This window comes from Equus caballus, chromosome 1 (genome assembly GCF_041296265.1).
Source record: "Equus caballus isolate H_3958 breed thoroughbred chromosome 1, TB-T2T, whole genome shotgun sequence".
NCBI lineage: Eukaryota > Metazoa > Chordata > Mammalia > Perissodactyla > Equidae > Equus > Equus caballus.
The window spans coordinates 152722451-152742510 of NC_091684.1; the positions used below are offsets into that span (position 1 = coordinate 152722451).

Below are 20060 nucleotides of genomic sequence, written 5' to 3' on the forward strand. Positions count from 1 at the left end.
CAGCTGGTCATTTCTTTCTACACAAGTTGAGTTTTAAAATCAATTTTATATGAATAGGTTAATACATGGATTTACAAGGTACCAACACTTAAAGTGGAAGTCTCCTTTCTACCTCTGTGCCTTAAGTTGCCCTTCCTGAAGGAAACCTTATTACCTATTCTTTGAAATATCTTCCAGAAATAGTTATAGTCTTTGAATGTCTAAGCAAATGTATATTTATTCCTCCCTCTCTCCTTTTAAATACATACTGTTTAGTTCATTGTGTTTATCTTGACAATAACCATTTTGTTCTTAATTGTTGCATCCTTTTTAATTATATGCTTGAATGATAATTTGTCTTAGTAGTCCCTTATTTTAGCTATTGTTTTTCTTTTTGCGATTAGAAAAAAAATACTGTAGTGAATAACCTTCATTAATTAATTAATTAATTATTTTACACGTATGCTACAGATACTTTTTAGCCTGTACTTTTAGTACTAGAATTAGAGTTTAAGAAGGAGTCTACATTTTTCATTTTGATGAGTATTACCAAATTGCCCTACCTAGAGATTATATTAATTTATATTCCTCCCAGCAGATATGAGACAACCTTTCTCTATATTCTTGCCAAGATATTGTCTTAAAGGATTTTTAAAAAATCTTTTATAATCAAATGGCTTTCCTATGTATGTTTTTACTATCAACTATCTGTTCATATATTTTTCTTTTTTGTATTTATTTGAAGAAGCTCTTTATATATTAGGGGAACTAACCTTTTGTCAGCAAATATTTTTTCTCACTTTGACTTTAGACTTTGTTAGTGGCATATTTTTCCTGTGTAGAAATGATGTATTTTTATGTAGTTAAATCTGTCAGTCTTTTCTTTTATGGTGTCTGGATTTTATGTCGTAACTAATTGTATTTAAAATGTGGAAACTATGTGAGTCTTAAAAAAGTCATTTGAATATATAAATCAAGGTATAAATGACCTATGGTATCTACTGAAAAATTAAACTAAATATATAATTTTCCTTTGTTTTGTACTTTTATGTGGATTTTATATGGTTTAGTTTAAACTAAAAATTTTTTTTTGCTTTTAAGTAACAAATTTACCTTGTTTCATAGATGCCTTCCAGGATGTCAAATTTGTCAGCAACTCGTCAGGTAAGTTTTAATAACATAACTCTATTGCACAAATTTTGAAAAATAAAACTAATACTCTAATAAATAAAAACTTGAAAAATAAAACTTCTGATCTATTAGAAACATCAGTTAGAATACAGTGGGATAAAATTCACAAGCTGTTGTATTTGAGGGGTACTTTACTCAGACTCAGAGGTGAGGGATCAGACAAGGCTGCTTGAAACTGAAGTGAAGCTACGTGATCAGAATTCTGAAGTTGGATGTTAATTGAATAAAGATTGAGGACAAGGGATTTTAGGCAGAGAGAAGAGATATGGGAAGGCCCAACAGTGAAGAGATGAGGGCGCCGTCAGGAACTGTAGAATGTAAGGTGGACACTGGAGAGATCTGGGAAGGCCCAACAGTGAAGAGATGAGGGCGCCGTCAGGAACTGTAGAATGTAAGGTGGACACTGGAGAGATCTGAGTTTGACAAATAAGCAGGGGCCAGATCGTTTCAGCTCTTCGTGTACTGTGCCACATAGCTTTGATTTCATGTTAAAAGGATATTGTACAGGGAAGTAACATGCTCAGATTGTTCTTTTTCCCCCCAGTAAAAGCAGTTGGCATTTTGAGGAGATTGGATTGGGAGAAAAAAAATTGTTTGGAAAGTTTTGGAGTACTTCTGGCAAAAAATGAGAGCCTGAATTAAGATAGTGGCTGTGATGATGAAGACAAGTAGACATTTGAAGGGATTAATGAGATAAACTCAATAGGATGTGGCAGATATGTGGAGAAAGGGAGGATTTGAGGATGGTACCTAAATTTCTTACTTAAGCAACTGAATAAGTAGTAATATTGTTCATGAAGATCTGATCAAGGAATGTAAGAGGAAGACGAGAAGGTCTCTGGTTGGTAGGCTAAAAACAAAAGTGTATAGAATGAGTTCATTTTAGATATATTGAGTTGTTTTACCATCTTCAGTCCTATTCATTCCTTCCTCTAGATGAAAAGTTCCACCTGGTGTCTTTCCATTCAGGCTGAAGAGTTTCCTTCAGCATTTGGTAGCATTTAGATATACTGGAGATGAATTTTCTCAGCTTATTTTATCTGAAAATATTTTTATTGTACTTTCCTTTTTGAAGGATATTTTCACTAGCTGTAGAATTCTAAGTTGACAGTTTTCTCCTTCCAGCACTTTAAGAATATCATTATATTGTCTTCTGGTTCTCCTGAAAAGTCGCCCGTCATTAGTGTAATTCTCTTCTATGTAGTGGGTCTTTTTTTTCCTCTGGCTCCTTTAAAGATTTTTTTTTTCCTGTAGTTTCAATTTCAGCAGCAGGTCTATAATTTGCTTGAGAGTGGTTCTCTTTGTATTTTCTCTGCTTGCATGAATATCTGCAAGTTCATGTTTTTCACCAAATTGGGAAGTTTTTGACCATTGTTTCTTAAAATATTTTTCTTCCTCATTCTCTCTCTCTTCCCTCTAGGACTCCAGTTATACATATGTTAGATTCCTTGATATTTCCCACAGGTCATTGAGGCCCTGTTTTATTATTGTTTTTTAATTAAAATTTTTTTCCATTTATCAAATTAGGTCATATGTGTTGATCTGTCTTCAGGTTCACTAACCCTTATTTCTGCAATCTTTAATATATTGTTTTGCCAATCCAATGAACTTTTCATTTCATGCATATTTTTCATTTGTGGAATTTCCATTTGATTCTTTATTACAGTTTCTATGTCACTGCTGAGGTACCCTATCTGTCTCTTTATTATCACCATCTATTTCTAGAAGTCCTTGAACGTATTTCTAATACCTGCATTAAAATCTGTTTACTAATTCCAACACCTGCATCATTTAGGGTCTGTTTCTGTTGTCCACTTTTTTTCTTGGTTATGAGTCACATTTTCTTGCTTTTATATATGTCCAGTAATTTTTTATTGTATGTTATGAATGTTGTGTCTGATCCACTTTAGGGATTCTGGACTATGTTATCTTCCTTTAAAGGGTGTTCAGTTTTGTTCTGATGGATGATTAAGTTATTGGCATTCTTTTGTCCCATCAGGCTTTATTTATTCTTTGTTGGGGCAGCTCTATTTTTATTTTAAACTTAGTCCTAGTATATGGACCTTACTCCTAATCTGTAGCCTTTTTAGGGTCTCAGCTGAATGACCAAGGTGCTTAGTGATGTCTTTTCATCCTGAACTAAAAGTGCAATGTCTCCTAGGCCTTTATGACTCCATTCTCAAACCCACAGCAGATCATTTCTGCTAGGTGTCACAGAGTGTTGCCTGACACAGATACAGCTCAGTCCATGGCCAAGAACCCATGATGAATCCTCATGCAAGTTTCTTCCTCTCTCTCTCTCTACAGTTCTTTCTTTTCTGGCAGCCTGCTACAAATTCCAACTGTTTCAGCAGCCTGGAATTCTGTTTTCTACCTCCTTGCTCAGCTCAGTGACACTGCTGTTTTCTGCCTGAGCATCACCTCTGTGCACAATGATTGAAAGATTGCCCAGGGCTGGTACAGTCATGGGGACTCCCCTGTTATTTCCCTCATTTCAAGGACCAAGTTTCCTCTTGTCCAGTGCTTAAAAACAGTTATCTTCATATATTTTGTTCACTTTTGTCAGGAGTCCCCAAGATGACCCTAGGTTTGGTAATTAGGTAGAAGGACTCACAGGGCTCAAAGTGTACTCACAGCTAAGATTTTAGTAAGTATGATGATATCTGTATTGAGGAAGTTCCCTCCTTTCCTGGTTTGCTGAAATGTTTATAGTGAATGAATGTTGAATTTCGTTGGTCTTTTCTATGAGCAAGCTCTTTGTTTATTGATTTTTCTTCATTGTTCTCCTCTTTTTCTGTTTCATTATGTTCTTTTTATTTTTTCTTTCCATCAGCTTACTTTGGGTTTAGTTTGCTGTTTTTAATTGTTAAGGTGGAAGTTTAGATTGGTATTGCTTGCAGGTTTTTTCTAATTTAAACTTTATACTACTATATAGTGTATTTTTTTATCCTATATAATAGTGTATTTTTATACTGTAAAGTTTATGTATAAATACACACTATAACTTTACTTCTAAACACTATACAATTGCATCTTATATATTTTGATACTGTTTTTGTTTTCATTTTGTTCTAAATATTTTCTAGTTTTTTTTTGTGAGTTTCTTTGATTCATGAGTTAATTAGATCATTTTTTCCAGGTAGTTTCTTTTGTTGGTTTCTAGTTTAATTTTATTGTAGTTGGAGAGCATACTTTTTATAATTTACATCCTTTTTAGTTTATTGAGACTTATTTTATGGCCCAGAATGTGGTTAATCTTGGTGAGTAGTTCCTGTGCACTCTAGTAGAGTTTTTATTCTCTTGTTGGGTGGAGTGTTCTATAAACGTCTGTTAAATCACTTTGGTTGGCTGATAGTTTTGTTCAAGTCTTATAGGATTCTAAGTTGATAGTTTTTTTTCCTTTTAGTACTTCAAAGGTGCTATACTAGTGACTTTTGGCTTGCATGGTTTTGGACAAGATGTCTTCTGTCATTCTTATCTTTGTTCTCCCGTATATAATGTGACATTTGTAGTCTGGTTGCTTTTAAGATATTCTCTTTTTGCGTGGCTTTCAGCAGTGCCCTACTGTGATTTCTTCAAGTTTGTTTTGCATAGTTCTTATTGAACTGCTCAGATCTGTCAAACAGTTTTCAAACTTTTGCCCAATATGTTTTAAAATTTTTGCTCCCACTTCCTTCTTTCTGGGACTTGAATTATGGTTGTGTTGAGCTACTTGATAGTGTTCCATGGGTCACTACTGTTCTATTCTCATTGTTCCTTTCAGTCTTTTTTCTCAGTATTTCATTTTGGATAGTTGCTATTGCTATGTCTTCAAATTTACTGGTTTTCTTATTTTGTAGTGTCTGATATATAAATCCTACCCTGTGACATTTTCATTTCAGATACTCTGTTACCTTTAGATTCTAGTTGGGCCTTTTTTTAAAAAAATATTTTCCAGTTCCTTCCTCATGTTCATGTTTTTGTCTATCTTCCCAAGCATTTCTTTTCTTTCTTTCTTTTTTTTTTTTTTGTGGAAGATTAGCCATGAACTAAGTCCTGCCAATCCTCCTCTTTTTTCTGAGGAAGACTAGCCCTGAGCTAACATCTGTGCCCATCTTCCTCTGCTTTATATGTGGGACAACTACCACAGTATGGCTTGCCAAGCGGTGCCATGTTCACACCCGGGATCCGAACCGGCGAACCCTAGGCCACTGACTCGGAACATGCACACTTAACCGCTGCATCACCAGGCGGCACCCTAAGCATTTCTTAATAGTTGGAGCTTATTTATAATAACAGGGCATACCTTGGAGATATTGCAGGTTTGCTTCCAGACCACTGCAATAAAGTGAGTATCACAGTAAAGTGAGTCACACAAACTTTGGTTTCCTATTGTATATGTAAAAGTTACATTTACATTATACTGTAGTCTGTTAAGTGTGCAATAGCATTATGTCTAAAAAAACAATGTATATACCTTAATTTAAAAATACTTTATTGCTAAAAAATGCTAACCATGTGAGCCTTCAGTGATTCGTAATCTTTTTGTTGGTGAAAGGTCGTGAATTGATGTTTATGGCTGCTGACTGATCAGGGTCGTGGTTGCTAAAGGTGAGGTGGCTTGGCACTTTCTTAAAATAAGACACCAGTGAAGTCTGCCACATTGATTGACTCTTCCTTTTATGAACAATTTCTCTGTAGCACGTGATGCTGCTTGATAGCATTTTACCCACAGTAGAACTTCTTTCAAAACTGGAGTCCATCCTCTCAAACCCTTCTATTGCTTTATCACCTAAGTTTATGTAATATTCTAAATCCTTTGTTGTCATTTCAGTAGTCTTCATAGCATCTTCACCAGGAGTAGATTCCATCTCAAGAAACCAGTTTCTTTGCTCATCTGTAAGAAACAACTCATCTGTTAAAGTTTTGTCATGAGATTGCAGCAATTCAGTCACATCTTCAGGCCCCAATTCTAATTCTAGTTCTCTTGCTATTTCTGCTACATCTGCAGTGACTTCCTCCACTGAAGTCTTGAATCTCTTAAAGTCATCCATGGGTTGATTCCAATCCTGGAACCTTCCAAAACTCCTGTTAATGTTGGTATTTTGACCTCTTTCCGTGAATCACAAATGTTCTTAATGGCATCTAGAATGGTGAATCCTTTCCAGAAAGTTTTACCAGATCCATCAGCGGAATCGCTGTCTATGGCAGCTATAGCCTTATGAAATGTATTTCTTAAATAATAAGACTTGAAAGTTGAAATAACTCCTTGATCCATGGGCTGCAGAATGGATGTTGTGTTAGCAGACATGAAAACAACATTAATCTCATTGTAGATCTCCATCAGAGCTCTTGTGTGACCAGGTGCATTATCAGTGAGTGGTCATGTTTTGAAAGGAATCTTTAGTTCTGAGCAGTAAGTCTGAACAGTGGGCTTAAAATATTCAGTCAACCATGTTGTAAACAGATGTCCTGTCATCCAGGCTTTGTTGTTCCACTTATAGAGCACAGGCAGAGTGGATTTAGTATAATACTTAAGGGCCCTAGGATTTTTAGAAAGGTAAATGGCATTGGCTTCAACTTAAGTCACCAACTGCCTTAGTGTCTAACAAGAGAATTACCCTGTCCTTTGAAGCTTTGAAGCCAGGCATTGACTTCTTTCTAACTATGAAAGTCCTAGGTGGCATCTTCTTTCAATAGAAGGCTCTTTCATCTACATTGAAAATCTGTTATTTAGTGTAGCCACCTTCATTAATTGTCTTTGCTAGATCTTCTGGTTAATTTGCCACAACTTCTACATCAGCACTCGCAGCTTCACCTTGCACTTTTATGTTATGGAGACAGCTTCTTTCTTTAAACGTCACGAACCAACCTCTGCTAGCTTCAGACTTTTCTTCTTCAGCTTATTCACCTCTTTCAGCCTTCACAGAATTGAAGAGAGTTAAGGCCTTACTCTGGATTAGGCTTTGGCTTAAGGGAATGTTGTGGCTGGTTTGATCTCTCTAGACCACTAAAACTTTCTCCATATCGGCAGTAAGGCTGTTTCACTGTCTTATCATTTGTGTGTTTGCTGGGGGAGCACTTTTAATTTCCTTCAAGAGCTTTTCTTTTGCGTTCAATTTGGCTAATTGTTTGGCACAAGAGACCTAGTTTTCAGCCTGTTTTGGCTTTCGACATGCCTTCCTCACTAAGCTTAATCATTTCTTGCTTTTGATTTTAAGTGAGAGACATGCAACTCTTCCTTTCACTTAACTCTTAAAAGCCATTCTAGGGTTATTAACTGGCCTAATTTCAATATTCAGTATTGTGTCTTAGAAATAGGGAGGCCTGAGGAGAGGAAGAAGGACAGGAGAACACATGCAACATTTATTAGTTCACGGTCTTATATAGGCACAGTTCATGGTGCCCCAAACAATTACAGTAGTAACGTCAAAGATCACTGATCACCACAACAAATAGGATAATCAACAATGAAAAAGTTTGAAGTGGTGTAAGAATTGCCAAAATGTGACTCAGAGACATACAGTGAGCAAATGCTGTTGGAAAAATGGCACTGATAGACTTGCTTGACGCAGGGTTACCTCAGACCTTCAATTTGTAAAACACTCAATATCTGCAAAGGGCAGTAAAGCAACATGCAATAAAACGAGGTATGCCTGTAGTTGTTTCAGTGTCCTTTTCTGCTAATTCCATCATCTTTATACAATTTCTGGGTCTTCATTTACTGATTTTTTTTTCACTTATATATTCTGACTTCTTCACATGCCTAGTAATTGTTTTTGTTCATTTGTTTTGGAGTTTTTTATTTGGTGAGGAAGAATGGCTGTGAGCTAACATCTGTGCCAATCTTCCTCTATTTTTATGTGGGATACCGCCACAGCATGGCTTGATGAGTGATGTGTAGGTCCACGTCCAGGATCCAAACCGGTGAACCCAGGCTGCCGAAGCAGAGCATGCGAACTTAACCGCTATGCCGCCATGCTGGCCCCCACATGCCTAGTAATTTTTGATGGATGCTGCCTACTGTGAATTTTATATTTTGGGTTATTGGATTTTTGTTGTATTCCGTTAGGGAGTTTTGTACTTATTTTATCATGTTATTAAGGTCCTTTGGATCAGTTTGATTCTTTCAAGTCTTGCTCTTACACTTGTCAGGGCACATGTGTTCTAGGTCTAATTTAGTCCTTTAATTACGCATTAGTCTTCTGAGGACCCTATCTTAGTCCTGTGTCTTATGAGCTCTCTCCCTCTGGTTGGTGGAAACACAAACTTTTCCCTACCCTTTATGAACTTCAGGAATTATTTGGCTTACTGCTGTCTAGTAGTTTTTACCTTTGCCTTGGGTGGTTTATTCTTACTCATGCTTAAGGAGGCCCTTCTGCATATATGTGGAACTTTCTCTAGCTCCTTCCTCCTTTTGTTTTCTGCCCCACATTAGCTCTTTGGCTTCTACAAACTCTTATATGATTTTGTTTATCAAATCTGCCTGGCTTCATTGGGTTCCTGCTTCCTACATAGTGGTCCAAGAAGTGCTTCTAGGTAGAGTGCAAACCTTTCTGCCCCTGGCCCCAGGCCCTGTTGTTGTCACATATAGATTAGTTTGCATTTTCTTGAGTTCTGTATACATGGAATCATATAAATATGTACTCTTTGGCATCTGGCTTCTTTCATTCAGCATAATGATTTTGAGATTCATCCATATCAGTGGTTCATTCCTTTCTCTTGCTGAATACTATTTATTATATGGTTATACAATCATGCACCACCTGATGACGTTTTGGTCAACAACAGATTGTATATATGACAGTGGTCCCATAAGATTGGTGCCATATAGCCTGGGTGTGTAGTAGGCTATACTACCTAGGTTTGTGTAAGTCCACTGTATGATGTTGGCACAATGAAGAACTCACCCAATGATGTATTTCTCAGAATGTATCCCTGTCGTTAAGCAATGCATGACTGTACTACATTTAGTAGATGCCCCACACTAAATGTAGATGACTCCTACATCATCAAATACTAACGTATTTATATTATGTCAATGCTATGGTGAAGATAATACCCTAAAATCAAAAAGTCAAATTATTTTCATATTCTTCATTGGTTCATTCGTTTTATTATCATTATTTTTTCCCCCTTTTCTCCCCAAAGCCCCTCAGTACATAGTTGTATATTTTTAGTTGTGAGTCCTTCTGGTTGTGGCATGTGGGACGCCGCCTCAGCATGGCCTGACAAGCAGTGCCATGTCCGTGCCCAGGATTTGAACCAGCAGAAACCCTGGACCGCTGAAGCAGAGTGCTCGAACTCAACCACTTGGCCATGGGGCCGGCCCCGGTTCATTCATTTTAATTCAGTTTTTCATGGACTAATTTTTTGAAAGGTCTTTTTAAAATTTCTTTTATTTTTTTAGGTGTTTTTGTGGTCGCTTAGTCAAGCAACATGCTTGTTTTACTGCAAGTCTTGCCATGAAATACTCAGATGTGAAATTGGGTGACCATTTTAATCAGACACCAGAAGAATGGTCTGTGGAAAAACATACAGAACAGAGCCCAACGGATGCATATGGAGTCATAAATTTTCAAGGGGGTTCTCATTCCTACAGAGCAAAGGTATGTCAAGTATTCGATTTTTTATTTCAGTTTATCTTATCTAAATAATATACATTTATTTATATGACAATTTATAAAACACTATGTCAAGACAATTAGTCTCAATGATTTCTTTATGTATTTTGAAGATCTTTGTATAGGTGCATACACATAGAGAATTGTTATGTCTTGGTGAATTGAACTTTTTTAAATTATGAAATGTCTTTTATCTCTTGTCGTTTTTCTTGACAAAGTCTGCTTTTTCTGAAATCACCGTAACTAAATTTTCTTTCTTCCCTTTTACTTTTAAACTTTCCTTATGTAAGAGGTTTCTTTTTGATATGTAAATAAAATACATATATTTTAAATTTAGTCTACTGTCTCACTTTGTTCCCCTTTCTTTCTTGTGTCTTTTGGATTAAGTATTGTTATTTCTGCCCTTTCCTATTAGCATGTTATTTATACATTCTTTTTCTATTCTTTAATCTTATAATAAACATTATAAAATGCATTTTTAACTGGTGGCTCTTATAAATTAGTACTCTTACTACTTCCTGGACAATGTAGGAATCTTTAGAATACTTGTAACTGCATTTATTTCCCTTATGACTCACATGCTTTTATTGGCATGAATTTTATTTCTTTGTGTATTTTACACCCCTGAAACATAATTATTATTCATGTAGATTTACCAACATTTTACCATTTACGTTGTTCTGACTGCCTGCCTTCTTTGATGGGAAAAGCAGTGCCAAATGGTGGGCCCATCTCTCCAAATTTTCCTATTCTCTTGGATCCTGATCCTGCAAGTTCTCACTACCTTGGTAGCTCTCTTATGCCTTAAAAAATGTTATTTATCTATTTTCTAGTTTTTGTAGTTCCCAGGGGCAGAGTTAGTCCAAAACAACCTAGTCCATCATTGTCAGAAGTAGAATTCCTCGTTTTATGTGTTCAAGTTTAATAATGAGTTAAACTAAACTAATGCAGAAAGAGTATAGAACAAATCTCATTACAGAGCATTCTTAAGAGACTCAGGAGTCTTCTCAGTTTTGTAAAATTCTGATACTTTGGGATATTTTTCATTGGTGTTTGATCTCTGTAAAGGAATGGACAGTATATTGTTTTGCAAAGAACCTTTCTTAGAGACGATTAAAAATGTTTTTCTTGGGGCCGGCCCCGTGGCTGAGTGGTTAAGTTTGTGCGCTCCACTTCGGCGGCCCAGGATTTTGCTGGTTTGAATCCTGGGCACGGACGTGGCACTGCTCATCAAGCTATGCTGAGGTGGCATGCCACATGCCACAACTAGAGGGACCCACAACTAAAAATACACAACTATGGCCCAGGCTGCTGAAGTGGAACGTGCGCACTTAACCACTGCGTCACCAGGCTGGCCCCTTAACCTTGGAGTTTAAAATAAGAGTGCCACTACCTCTATAGCTCTTAGAGAATGATTTTCCAACTTTAAAATCATTTGCTATTGCTTATTGCTAGGAGTGTAAATATATTAAAAGTAGCTTATCAAATCTATTTTGTAATCATCTGATTCAAATAAAATTTTTCTGAAGTCATATAATGTTGCATTATGAAACCTATGAACATATGCAATTATTTTGTTTTTTTAAAAATCTTTTTTAGTATGTGAGACTGTCCTATGACACCAAACCTGAAATCATTCTGCAACTTTTGCTTAAAGAATGGCAAATGGAATTACCCAAACTTGTTATCTCTGTACATGGGGGCATGCAGAAATTTGAGCTTCACCCACGAATCAAGCAGTTGATTGGAAAGGGTCTCATTAAAGCTGCAGTTACGACCGGAGCCTGGATTTTAACTGGAGGAGTAAACACAGGTACTGTGATGATTATACCAATTTTATTTAGTGTGTTTATAAATTTTTCATAATATATATTAGATATTTGAAATAATATTCAACACTGAATATAAATATATTTGGTTCATCTGTAAAATAATTTACAGTTCCTAGATATAAATGGTAACTGTGAAAGTATTTGGTTTTCATTTAGTCTTTTAAGAAAATAATATACTTTAGAGCAGGGGTTGGCAAACTATGACCCCATGCACCAAATCCAGCCCACTCCTTGTTTTTGTAAATAAAGGTTTATTGGAACACAGCCACACTCATTTGTTTTTGTATTGTCTGTGGCTACTTTTGTGCTACAACAGCTGGGGTGAATAGATGTGTATGCCCTACAAAGCCTAAAATATTTACTATTTGGCCCTTTACAAAAAAAGGTTGCTGACCCCTACTACAGAGCAAAGTGTTCTTCCTGTCACTTTCTGACTACTGGTGAATTGATAGAAGAATGGCAATCCATTGCCTAGGAAGTGGTAAGAAGTAACTTTCAAAATTAATTATTAATATGCTATAATCTTTCATTCCAGTCTTCCCCATCACATATATGGTTAGATTAAAATTAAAATTAATTTTAATATCCAAAGTAAAGCATAATTATCACTTAAATTATTTTGCAAACATCTAATTCATTATCAGCAACTGTTTTTTTGAACCTCATTGTGAGTCAGACATTTTTCTGGCTGCTGAAAGCATATCATTCTACAAATTTACCTTGATGGAACTTATATTCTAGTGGGGGAGATGCAGACAACAAACAGATAACTAAATAATGTATAATATGTTAGATGATAAGTGCTCTGGAGACATGAAATACAGAGGAGGGATAGTGAGGGGTGGTGGAGGGGGCTTCATTGATAAGGTGACATTGGAGTAGAAGTGGAAGGAAGTGAGGCAGCAAAGTAAGAATAATGTATGGCAGAGCATTTAAAGCAGAAGAAATGGCTAGTGTGTTGGGAGTATAGTAAGAGGAGTTCAGTGCAGCTTGAGTGGAATGAGCAAGGAGTGCTAGGTGAAGAGGTCAGAAAGTTATGGGTATGTGCTGGTGGCAGGGCTAGGATGGGGTAGTGTGATGAAATAGCAGGGGAAATAGGCAGCGTATTGTATAAGGCCTTGTAGGCCATTATAAGCACTTCAGCTTTTACTCTGAACGAGAAGGAAAGGTTTTAGGCAGAGAGTTGCCAAGAGCAAAGATGACTTGTATGATATAAAAATAGACTAGACAGGCAGGGCAGCAGTTGAAAGACCAGTGAAGATGCTATTTCCATATTCCAGGTGAGGAATGAAATCTAATGCATTATGAAAATCAAGTTGTGTGGTGCATTGGTTTGCTAGGACTGCCTTGACAAAATACCACAGACAGTGGCTTAAACAAAAGAAATTTATTTTCTCACAGTTCTGGAGGTCCAAGATCAAGATGTTAGCACGTTTGGTTCCTCCTGAGGCCTCTCTCCTTGGCTTACAGATGGCCATCTTGTCACTGTGTCCTCTCATGGCCTTTGTTCTGTGCATGTGAACCCTGATGTCTCTTTTTGTGTCCAAATTTCCTCTTCCTATAAAGGACACCAGTTAGATTGGTTCAGGGTCCATCCTAATGGCCTCATTTTAATATGATGACCTCTCTAAAGGATCTGTCTCCAAATACAGTCACATTCTGAGGTAGTAGGATAGGATTTCAACATAGGAATTTTGGGGAGGATACAGTTTAGCCCATAGCAAGTGATGATGAGGAGTTATATACTCTTTTGAAGAGTCTTTTCCACTTTTCTCCCAATTTTTGAATCAATTGAACAACTTTTCTAGTTGTTTGGGGGTGTGTGTGTGTGTTTTGCTTATAGTCCTGAGCCATACTCTTCATTCTGTTTAGTTGTAGAGCAGTAACAAAAAACTAGTTACTTACTGAGGTATCTAGGAGAGGACTAGGCCTAACAACATGGTAAACATTTTACAAGTGTTTCAGGCAGCTGTAATGATTTGACATTATAGGTGTTTTTTTTTCTTTTGGTTCTTGTGTTTTCTTTTGCAAGTTTGTCTTTGGACCTTGTTGCCTTTTATCTTGTATATGTAAAGAAACATATCACAAATTATAATGTTGCAAATTGAGTACAGGATTGTTCTGAACACAATAAAAGACTTTCAAGTAAAGTGAATTAAATTTTGTATAAACAGGTGTGGCAAAACATGTTGGTGATGCCCTCAAAGAACATGCTTCCAGATCATCTCGAAAGATTTGCACTATTGGAATAGCTCCATGGGGAGTGATTGAGAACAGAAATGATCTTGTTGGGAGAGATGTAAGAATGATTTTTAAAATTTCTTATATTTGAACTCAATGTATAACAAAATTAGAGCAAGAATAATGAGAGACAACTTAAAATATTCATGATCATACCATACTTTTAAAATTAAGTGTAGAAAATATTTTCCTGAGGTTTTCTTCTGATCCTTTCTAAAATGCATTCATAGGTATGATTGTCATTATAGTGTTAGTTTGGTTTCTGCCTTTTTTGTATAATTATTTCACACCTTTTCCATATCATGCCAACCTTTGTAATTAAATTTTTAATGACTATATGGCTTTAAGAATTAATTTGGTCAGTAAGAGTAGTAATCAAATGCTAGTATTTTATTTGACTAGGTTGAAGACATGTGAATTGGTTAGAGGTAGTTATCAAGAGACTATTAAAAGGGAATTACTGAATTATCACTTTCAAGTGCAGTTACATTGGGAATTTATGGCTAGAAAAAGAGCAATATGACATTTGATTGCTTTTATTGTGTTCCTTATGTATTTGCACTTTATTCACCAGTAACTTAATAGTTTCTTCACATTATTTATTTGCTATTGCTGCTTCCTTTGCATATAATGATGAAGTATTATATATTCTGCAATAAGAGTCAAAATATAACTGTATGGTTCAACTCATTATTGATTAATCTTCAGCTGCTTAAAAGCTAGTGCTTTTTGATATATTCTTAGACATTTTCTATTTGTTGCTATATGAAAATAGAATTTTACCTCCTACTGGCCCTTACAGATTGTTTCAAAGTTTATTTTTACTTTACATTTTATTATATTTAACCCTGCCTACTAACTCTTGTGTTTGCTGTTATTAGGTGGTTGCTCCTTATCAAACCTTATTGAACCCTCTGAGCAAACTGAATGTTCTAAATAATCTGCATTCCCATTTCATATTGGTGGATGATGGCACTGTTGGAAAGTATGGGGCAGAAGTCAGACTGAGACGAGAACTTGAAAAAACTATTAATCAGCAAAGAATTCATGCTAGTAAGAGAATTTACAAATTTGGTATCACTGAGATTATTCTGGGCTGTATTAATTGCCAGTAGCATTCTAAAAAGATAGAATCTTCTTTGACTTGCTCATTCCTTGTATACCAAGGTAAAATGTAACACCCAAGAATGACTGACCGTAGGCAGAATAAGAAGACCTAGGAAAAGAAGTCTGAGGCTGAATAGGGTAGTCAGATATTGAGGCCAGAGCCACAAAGGTTCATTGGAAGCTCTGTTGCTATTGTAACCCCATTGCAGCCCGGGGAATTCAGAAATATTCTTAATGTGCAACATATTCCAAAACATGACTTTGAAATTCAAGCATAAAGAGGAAAAAAAATGCTTTTGCAAAGTAAGAATCACCTTGTTTAAAGTTTATAACATAAGTAGGTATCACTCTTTGGTAGATGTGTTTTAAAAGTTGGTATTCTTGACACTGGCCTTCTTTTCCAACCATGGTCAAACTTTCTGGTTCAACGTCTAGATTCTTGTTTGAAAAAGAAGAAATTTTGTAATCCTAGGACAACACGAAAGTGAGCTTTATGACAATGTGAAATAGAAATACAAAATTATAGAATAGTGAATTTAGATTATGATGGAATCATGTCATCTCCTATAAATTAGGAATGTTTTGGAAATCTACCATTACCTATATTTTGGATTCTCTCACTGCATTGCAGGTTATTGTAAAAACAAAAATTGATATTCACTAAATTTTTTCTGTTACCTTTGTGGAGGTTTTGAATTTTATTTATCAGTTCCATTTATGTAATCCTGACTTTGTCATTAATTTCTATATTAATGTTTCAATGCATTTAGAATTAGAAATACATTTTAAAAGTGAATAACAACATATGTATCAGAAGTTCAGCTCATATAGTATTAAAAAGGAAACTAAAAAGACTTATTGGTGTTATAAATTTCTATGGTTCAATTAGTGAAATAATACAAGATAATTTTTATTTTTCAATGAATATGTACATACTAGTGTGCCTAATTATATGTTGGATTTTCTAATTTTGTCATTTAGAGCAAACTTAAGTCAATGAAAAGTAATTTATTCAGTATTTAATGTATTTATGCCAGACTAGTATCATGTTGAGTGCTTAAAATGAAGTCAATATAAGAAACTATAATTTGGCTTTTTATTTTTATTTTGCTTTGATTGAGTAAAAATCAAGTATCTTTTTTTGGCCTAATATCTTAATTAATCTTTTACTTTTTTAGGAATTGGTCAAGGTGTCCCTGTGGTAGCCCTTATATTTGAGGGTGGGCCAAATGTTATCCTCACAGTTTTAGAATACCTTCAGGAAAGTCCTCCTGTTCCAGTTGTTGTATGTGAAGGAACAGGCAGAGCTGCAGATCTACTAGCATATATTTATAAACAAACAGAAGAAGGAGGGTGAGTGTATGATTACAACAAATTTTTAATAACTTATGTAAAGAGGCTTGTGGTTTTAGAATATTAGATTCATTTTGGTGTTTTATGAAGATGAAAATTTCAAGTTTAATACAATACCTTGTTAAGGCTTGATGAAATAGCCTGTCTAATACATTATAGGAATGAATTAAAGTATAACACTCTTTGTAGAGGACAATTTTGCAAGATCCATCAGACATACAGAGGCACATATCTTTTGACTGAATAGTTCCATTTCTGGGAATTGTTCCTATGGATGTCCTGGCACACATGAGAAATAACATATGTATAAAGTTACTCATTACAGTGTTGTTTGTAATAGTGAAAGATTAGAACAAAATGGAACATATATCAAGGGGACTAGGTAAATATTTGGTGTAGCTGCGTAGTGGAATAGTTTGTAGCTGAGTAAGGTTGGTACCTGTGTACTAGATTTGGGAAGATTACCGAAATATATACGTGGAAAAAGGAAGATGTAAAGTAGCATGTGTATTGCACCACCTTTTATGTAGAAAAAAGGGAGAAGGGTAATTATTTAAGATTTTATTTTTCCTTTATTTCCCCAAAGCCCCCGGTACACAATTATATATTTTTAGTTGTGGGTCCTTCCAGCTATGGCACGTGGGATGCCGCCTCAGCGTGGCTTGAGAAGTGGTACCATGTCTGTGCCCAGGATCTGAACTGGCGAAACCCTAGGTCCCGTGGAAGCAGAGCGCACGAACTAACCACTCGGCCATGGGGCCGGCCCCTAATTTTCACATTTTTATATTATTTTATATCATTGGATTTCTTTAACCATGTACATATATTATCTATTGAGAAAAATTAAAATGCAAATATGCTCATGTTTAAGACATCTTGGTGAAATACTGCTTTATATACCATATCTTAAAATTATCTTTATACAGTATTTTATAAAATGTAAGTACTGATGTTACAATACATGCCTTGTAAAAGAAATTCAAAATAAGTGAGAGAAAAATCACTTCATTCCATTTTCCCCCCCTTATGACTTATAGTTGGGAGTCTCGTGAAGGAGAAAATTTTGCTCAGGGTCACGTATTCACTGTTAATACACTATCTATAAAGCTCTTACATGGATCGAACTGTACTTCATATTAGATTCTATAAATAATGCAAATTGAAATCAGTGAATTGTTTCCTCTTACTCTAGGAATCTTCCTGATGCAGCAGAGCCTGATATTATTTCAACTATCAAAAAAACATTTAACTTTGGCCAGAGTGAAGCAGTTCATTTATTTCAAACACTGATGGAGTGCATGAAAAGAAAGGAGCTTGTAAGTAGATTTCAGCAGAATAAAAGCCTTTTTTTCCCCATTCAAAGCACATTCTGAATTAGTGAAATACTTGTTTTTAATTTTAATTTGAAATTTTTAAATCTTTTTTAACCATGTAAAGATATCATTTATTGTTTTGTTCAAGCTGAGAGATATAGAAGGATTATAGTTTTGATATGGTATTAAGACATATATTTGCACTACTGTTGTAGGAAAAGTTTTGTAACTAGGCCTCAGTAGATTCTGTCTAGGATCAAGGAAGAATTCTAGAGTTGTTGATGTTTTCTCTAAGATATATTTGGGGGGTAAAAAAACTTAAACTATTTTTACTCAGAGTGAGTGCTCAAATTTATAAAGGTCAGTGCTGCTTAATTTTAGTCATCTAAACATAGGTTTAAGTTTTCAGAGATAAAATTTTTTAAGAGCTCTGTAAGTCAGTAGATGATAACATGGTTTGGTTTGGTGTTTTCTTTCCTGCATTTTGGTTTTGTATACTATGAAATGAAGTTAGTTGAAAAATTTGTATTGGGGTGAAAACAGTAGTCTTTTACTTTATGAAAAATGTTATTAGAAGCCTTTCAAATGTTGTTACATTTCAAATAATTTAAAGAAATTCCCAGTAAAAGGATTGCGTTCAAGAACACCTATGTTGCTTGAATTGAGTAAGTGTTCACACTGTAGAAGTAACGGCAGCATTTACTCAGATAAGAAATCTATAGCCTCAGCCCGTAAGTTGCTTACTCTAGTATAGGACATCAGATAGGTCAAAAAATAAGTGTAATATGAAACTAAACATTTTGAATATGCTTGCCATTATTTGGTAAATGATACAAAGTCTTTCAAAATTTTTTTTTTGGTTGAAATGAAGTTATTTCTGATTAAAAAAATAAAAGCTCCAAAACAGTATCTCCCATCTGGTTTGAAATTAACTTTCTTTTTTATGTGCTTTATGTGTTAGCTTTTAAAATGTAAAGGCATAATATTATGAATTAATCTCTAAATAGATCACTGTTTTCCACATTGGATCAGATGAACATCAAGATATTGATGTAGCAATACTTACTGCACTGCTTAAAGGTAAGATTTAAAAGTTTTTTTATTTGTAATATCTTTCATTTGTAACCTGTTTAAGATAGGACTTTTCAATTTGGCTAAATGTTTGGGAACTGAATTTTTCAATAATTCTCTTTTTGAAAGACACATTGTTAGCTTTCTTTGACAATAAGTTAGCTTTGTTTTTATCTTGTAGAAGTTTTTATGTTTATAGCAGGATTTGTGCCACCAGACCCATTTAGGTATCCTATTAAGAATGTGTCGAATTTTTAATTGGCTGAAAAATGTGTTTAAAGCTAGTAAGGTATTAGTTGATAGAAATTAAAGATAACATTTATAAACATGCTGTTTTCATTCTGAAGGGAAATAGTGGTATCTTCTAGGACTAAGGAGTTAATGCACATGCACATTCAACTGTTTTCCTCTCATTATCTTGTCAAAGACATCCAACTGATACAACAAACAGTATTATAGTGAAAATCTTTTCAAAAATTAGAAACTAGAATCTTATCCCATCCAGGTTCCTGAGAGTCAAAGTGAGGTGGCAGGAGCAGGTCAAGAGGGCACTATTTTGTCATTCAGAAGAATTTCCCAAATATGAGACCACAGTAAATTGGCAACAGATCAAACATTTAAAAATTACTATAATAAAATATGAGATAACATTTGCATCATCTTGGGGACAAGAGATCGTAAGTAATAGGAAACCCAGAAGCCATAAAGGGAAAGATCAATAAATGGGATTTCATAAAAATAAAAATAAGAGAGCACCTAATATTTGCCATATACTTACTGTGTGCTAGCCACTGCCCTTTAGTGGTTACGTTTAGTGGTTTACATCTCATTTTATCCTTAAAACAGACCTAAGAGGCAGATTTCCTATTGTTTTCCTCATTTTATAGATGAAGGAACTAAGAAACAGAAATGTGGAAGGATCATAAAAGGCTATTATAAATTAGTGATAAAAAGATGAATACCTCATGGAAAAATGAGTCAGAATTTATGTAAAAGATAACAGAATAATACAAATGCTTGGGGAAAATGTGGAAAGGTCGTCAATGTTCTAATAAAAAAAAATTTTTTTTAAGTTTTTTTACCCTCCTAGTGGATATTCTTCAACCCTCAATGAATGATATAAACTTTCTGGAATATGTTTTGAAGTGTATCAAAAGCTTTAAAGTATATATCCTTTTACCCAGCAGTTTGACTTCTGTGGAATCATCCTGTTTAAAAGTAATCAAATGTGCACAAAAGTATGTTCACCAAAAAATTCAAAATAGCCTGAATGTCCACTAGTTACAGTATTAGTTGAATAAATTTTAGTTCACTTTTAAAAGGTATTATGTATATAAGGTAAATCTGTATGTGCTGTTATAGAAAACTAA

At 34.9% G+C, this 20060-nt stretch overlaps 1 protein-coding gene across 7 annotated transcripts in view; it reads left to right on the forward strand.

Annotated features, from left to right (window-relative positions):
* The window catches only part of TRPM7 (transient receptor potential cation channel subfamily M member 7), a 109144-nt gene that overhangs the window by 23781 nt on the left and 65303 nt on the right, over window positions 1-20060 (forward strand). For 4 of the 7 annotated variants that reach the window (XR_011426589.1, XR_011426591.1, XR_011426596.1 and 1 more), the window contains exons 3-10: window positions 1105-1143; window positions 9560-9758; window positions 11373-11586; window positions 13780-13904; window positions 14728-14899; window positions 16132-16306; window positions 17499-17622; window positions 18627-18699. Coding sequence is in view for 2 of the 7 variants with exons in the window: in XM_023617564.2 (XP_023473332.1) it covers window positions 1105-1143; window positions 9560-9758; window positions 11373-11586; window positions 13780-13904; window positions 14728-14899; window positions 16132-16306; window positions 17499-17622; window positions 18627-18699 (1121 nt within the window). In the remaining 5 variants the exon portion in view is untranslated. Of the gene's footprint in view, window positions 1-1104; window positions 1144-9559; window positions 9759-11372; window positions 11587-13779; window positions 13905-14727; window positions 14900-16131; window positions 16311-17498; window positions 17623-18626; window positions 18700-20060 lie in introns of those variants that run through there. The other 3 variants (XM_070236688.1, XM_070236672.1, XM_070236663.1) reach the window with 3 other exon arrangements.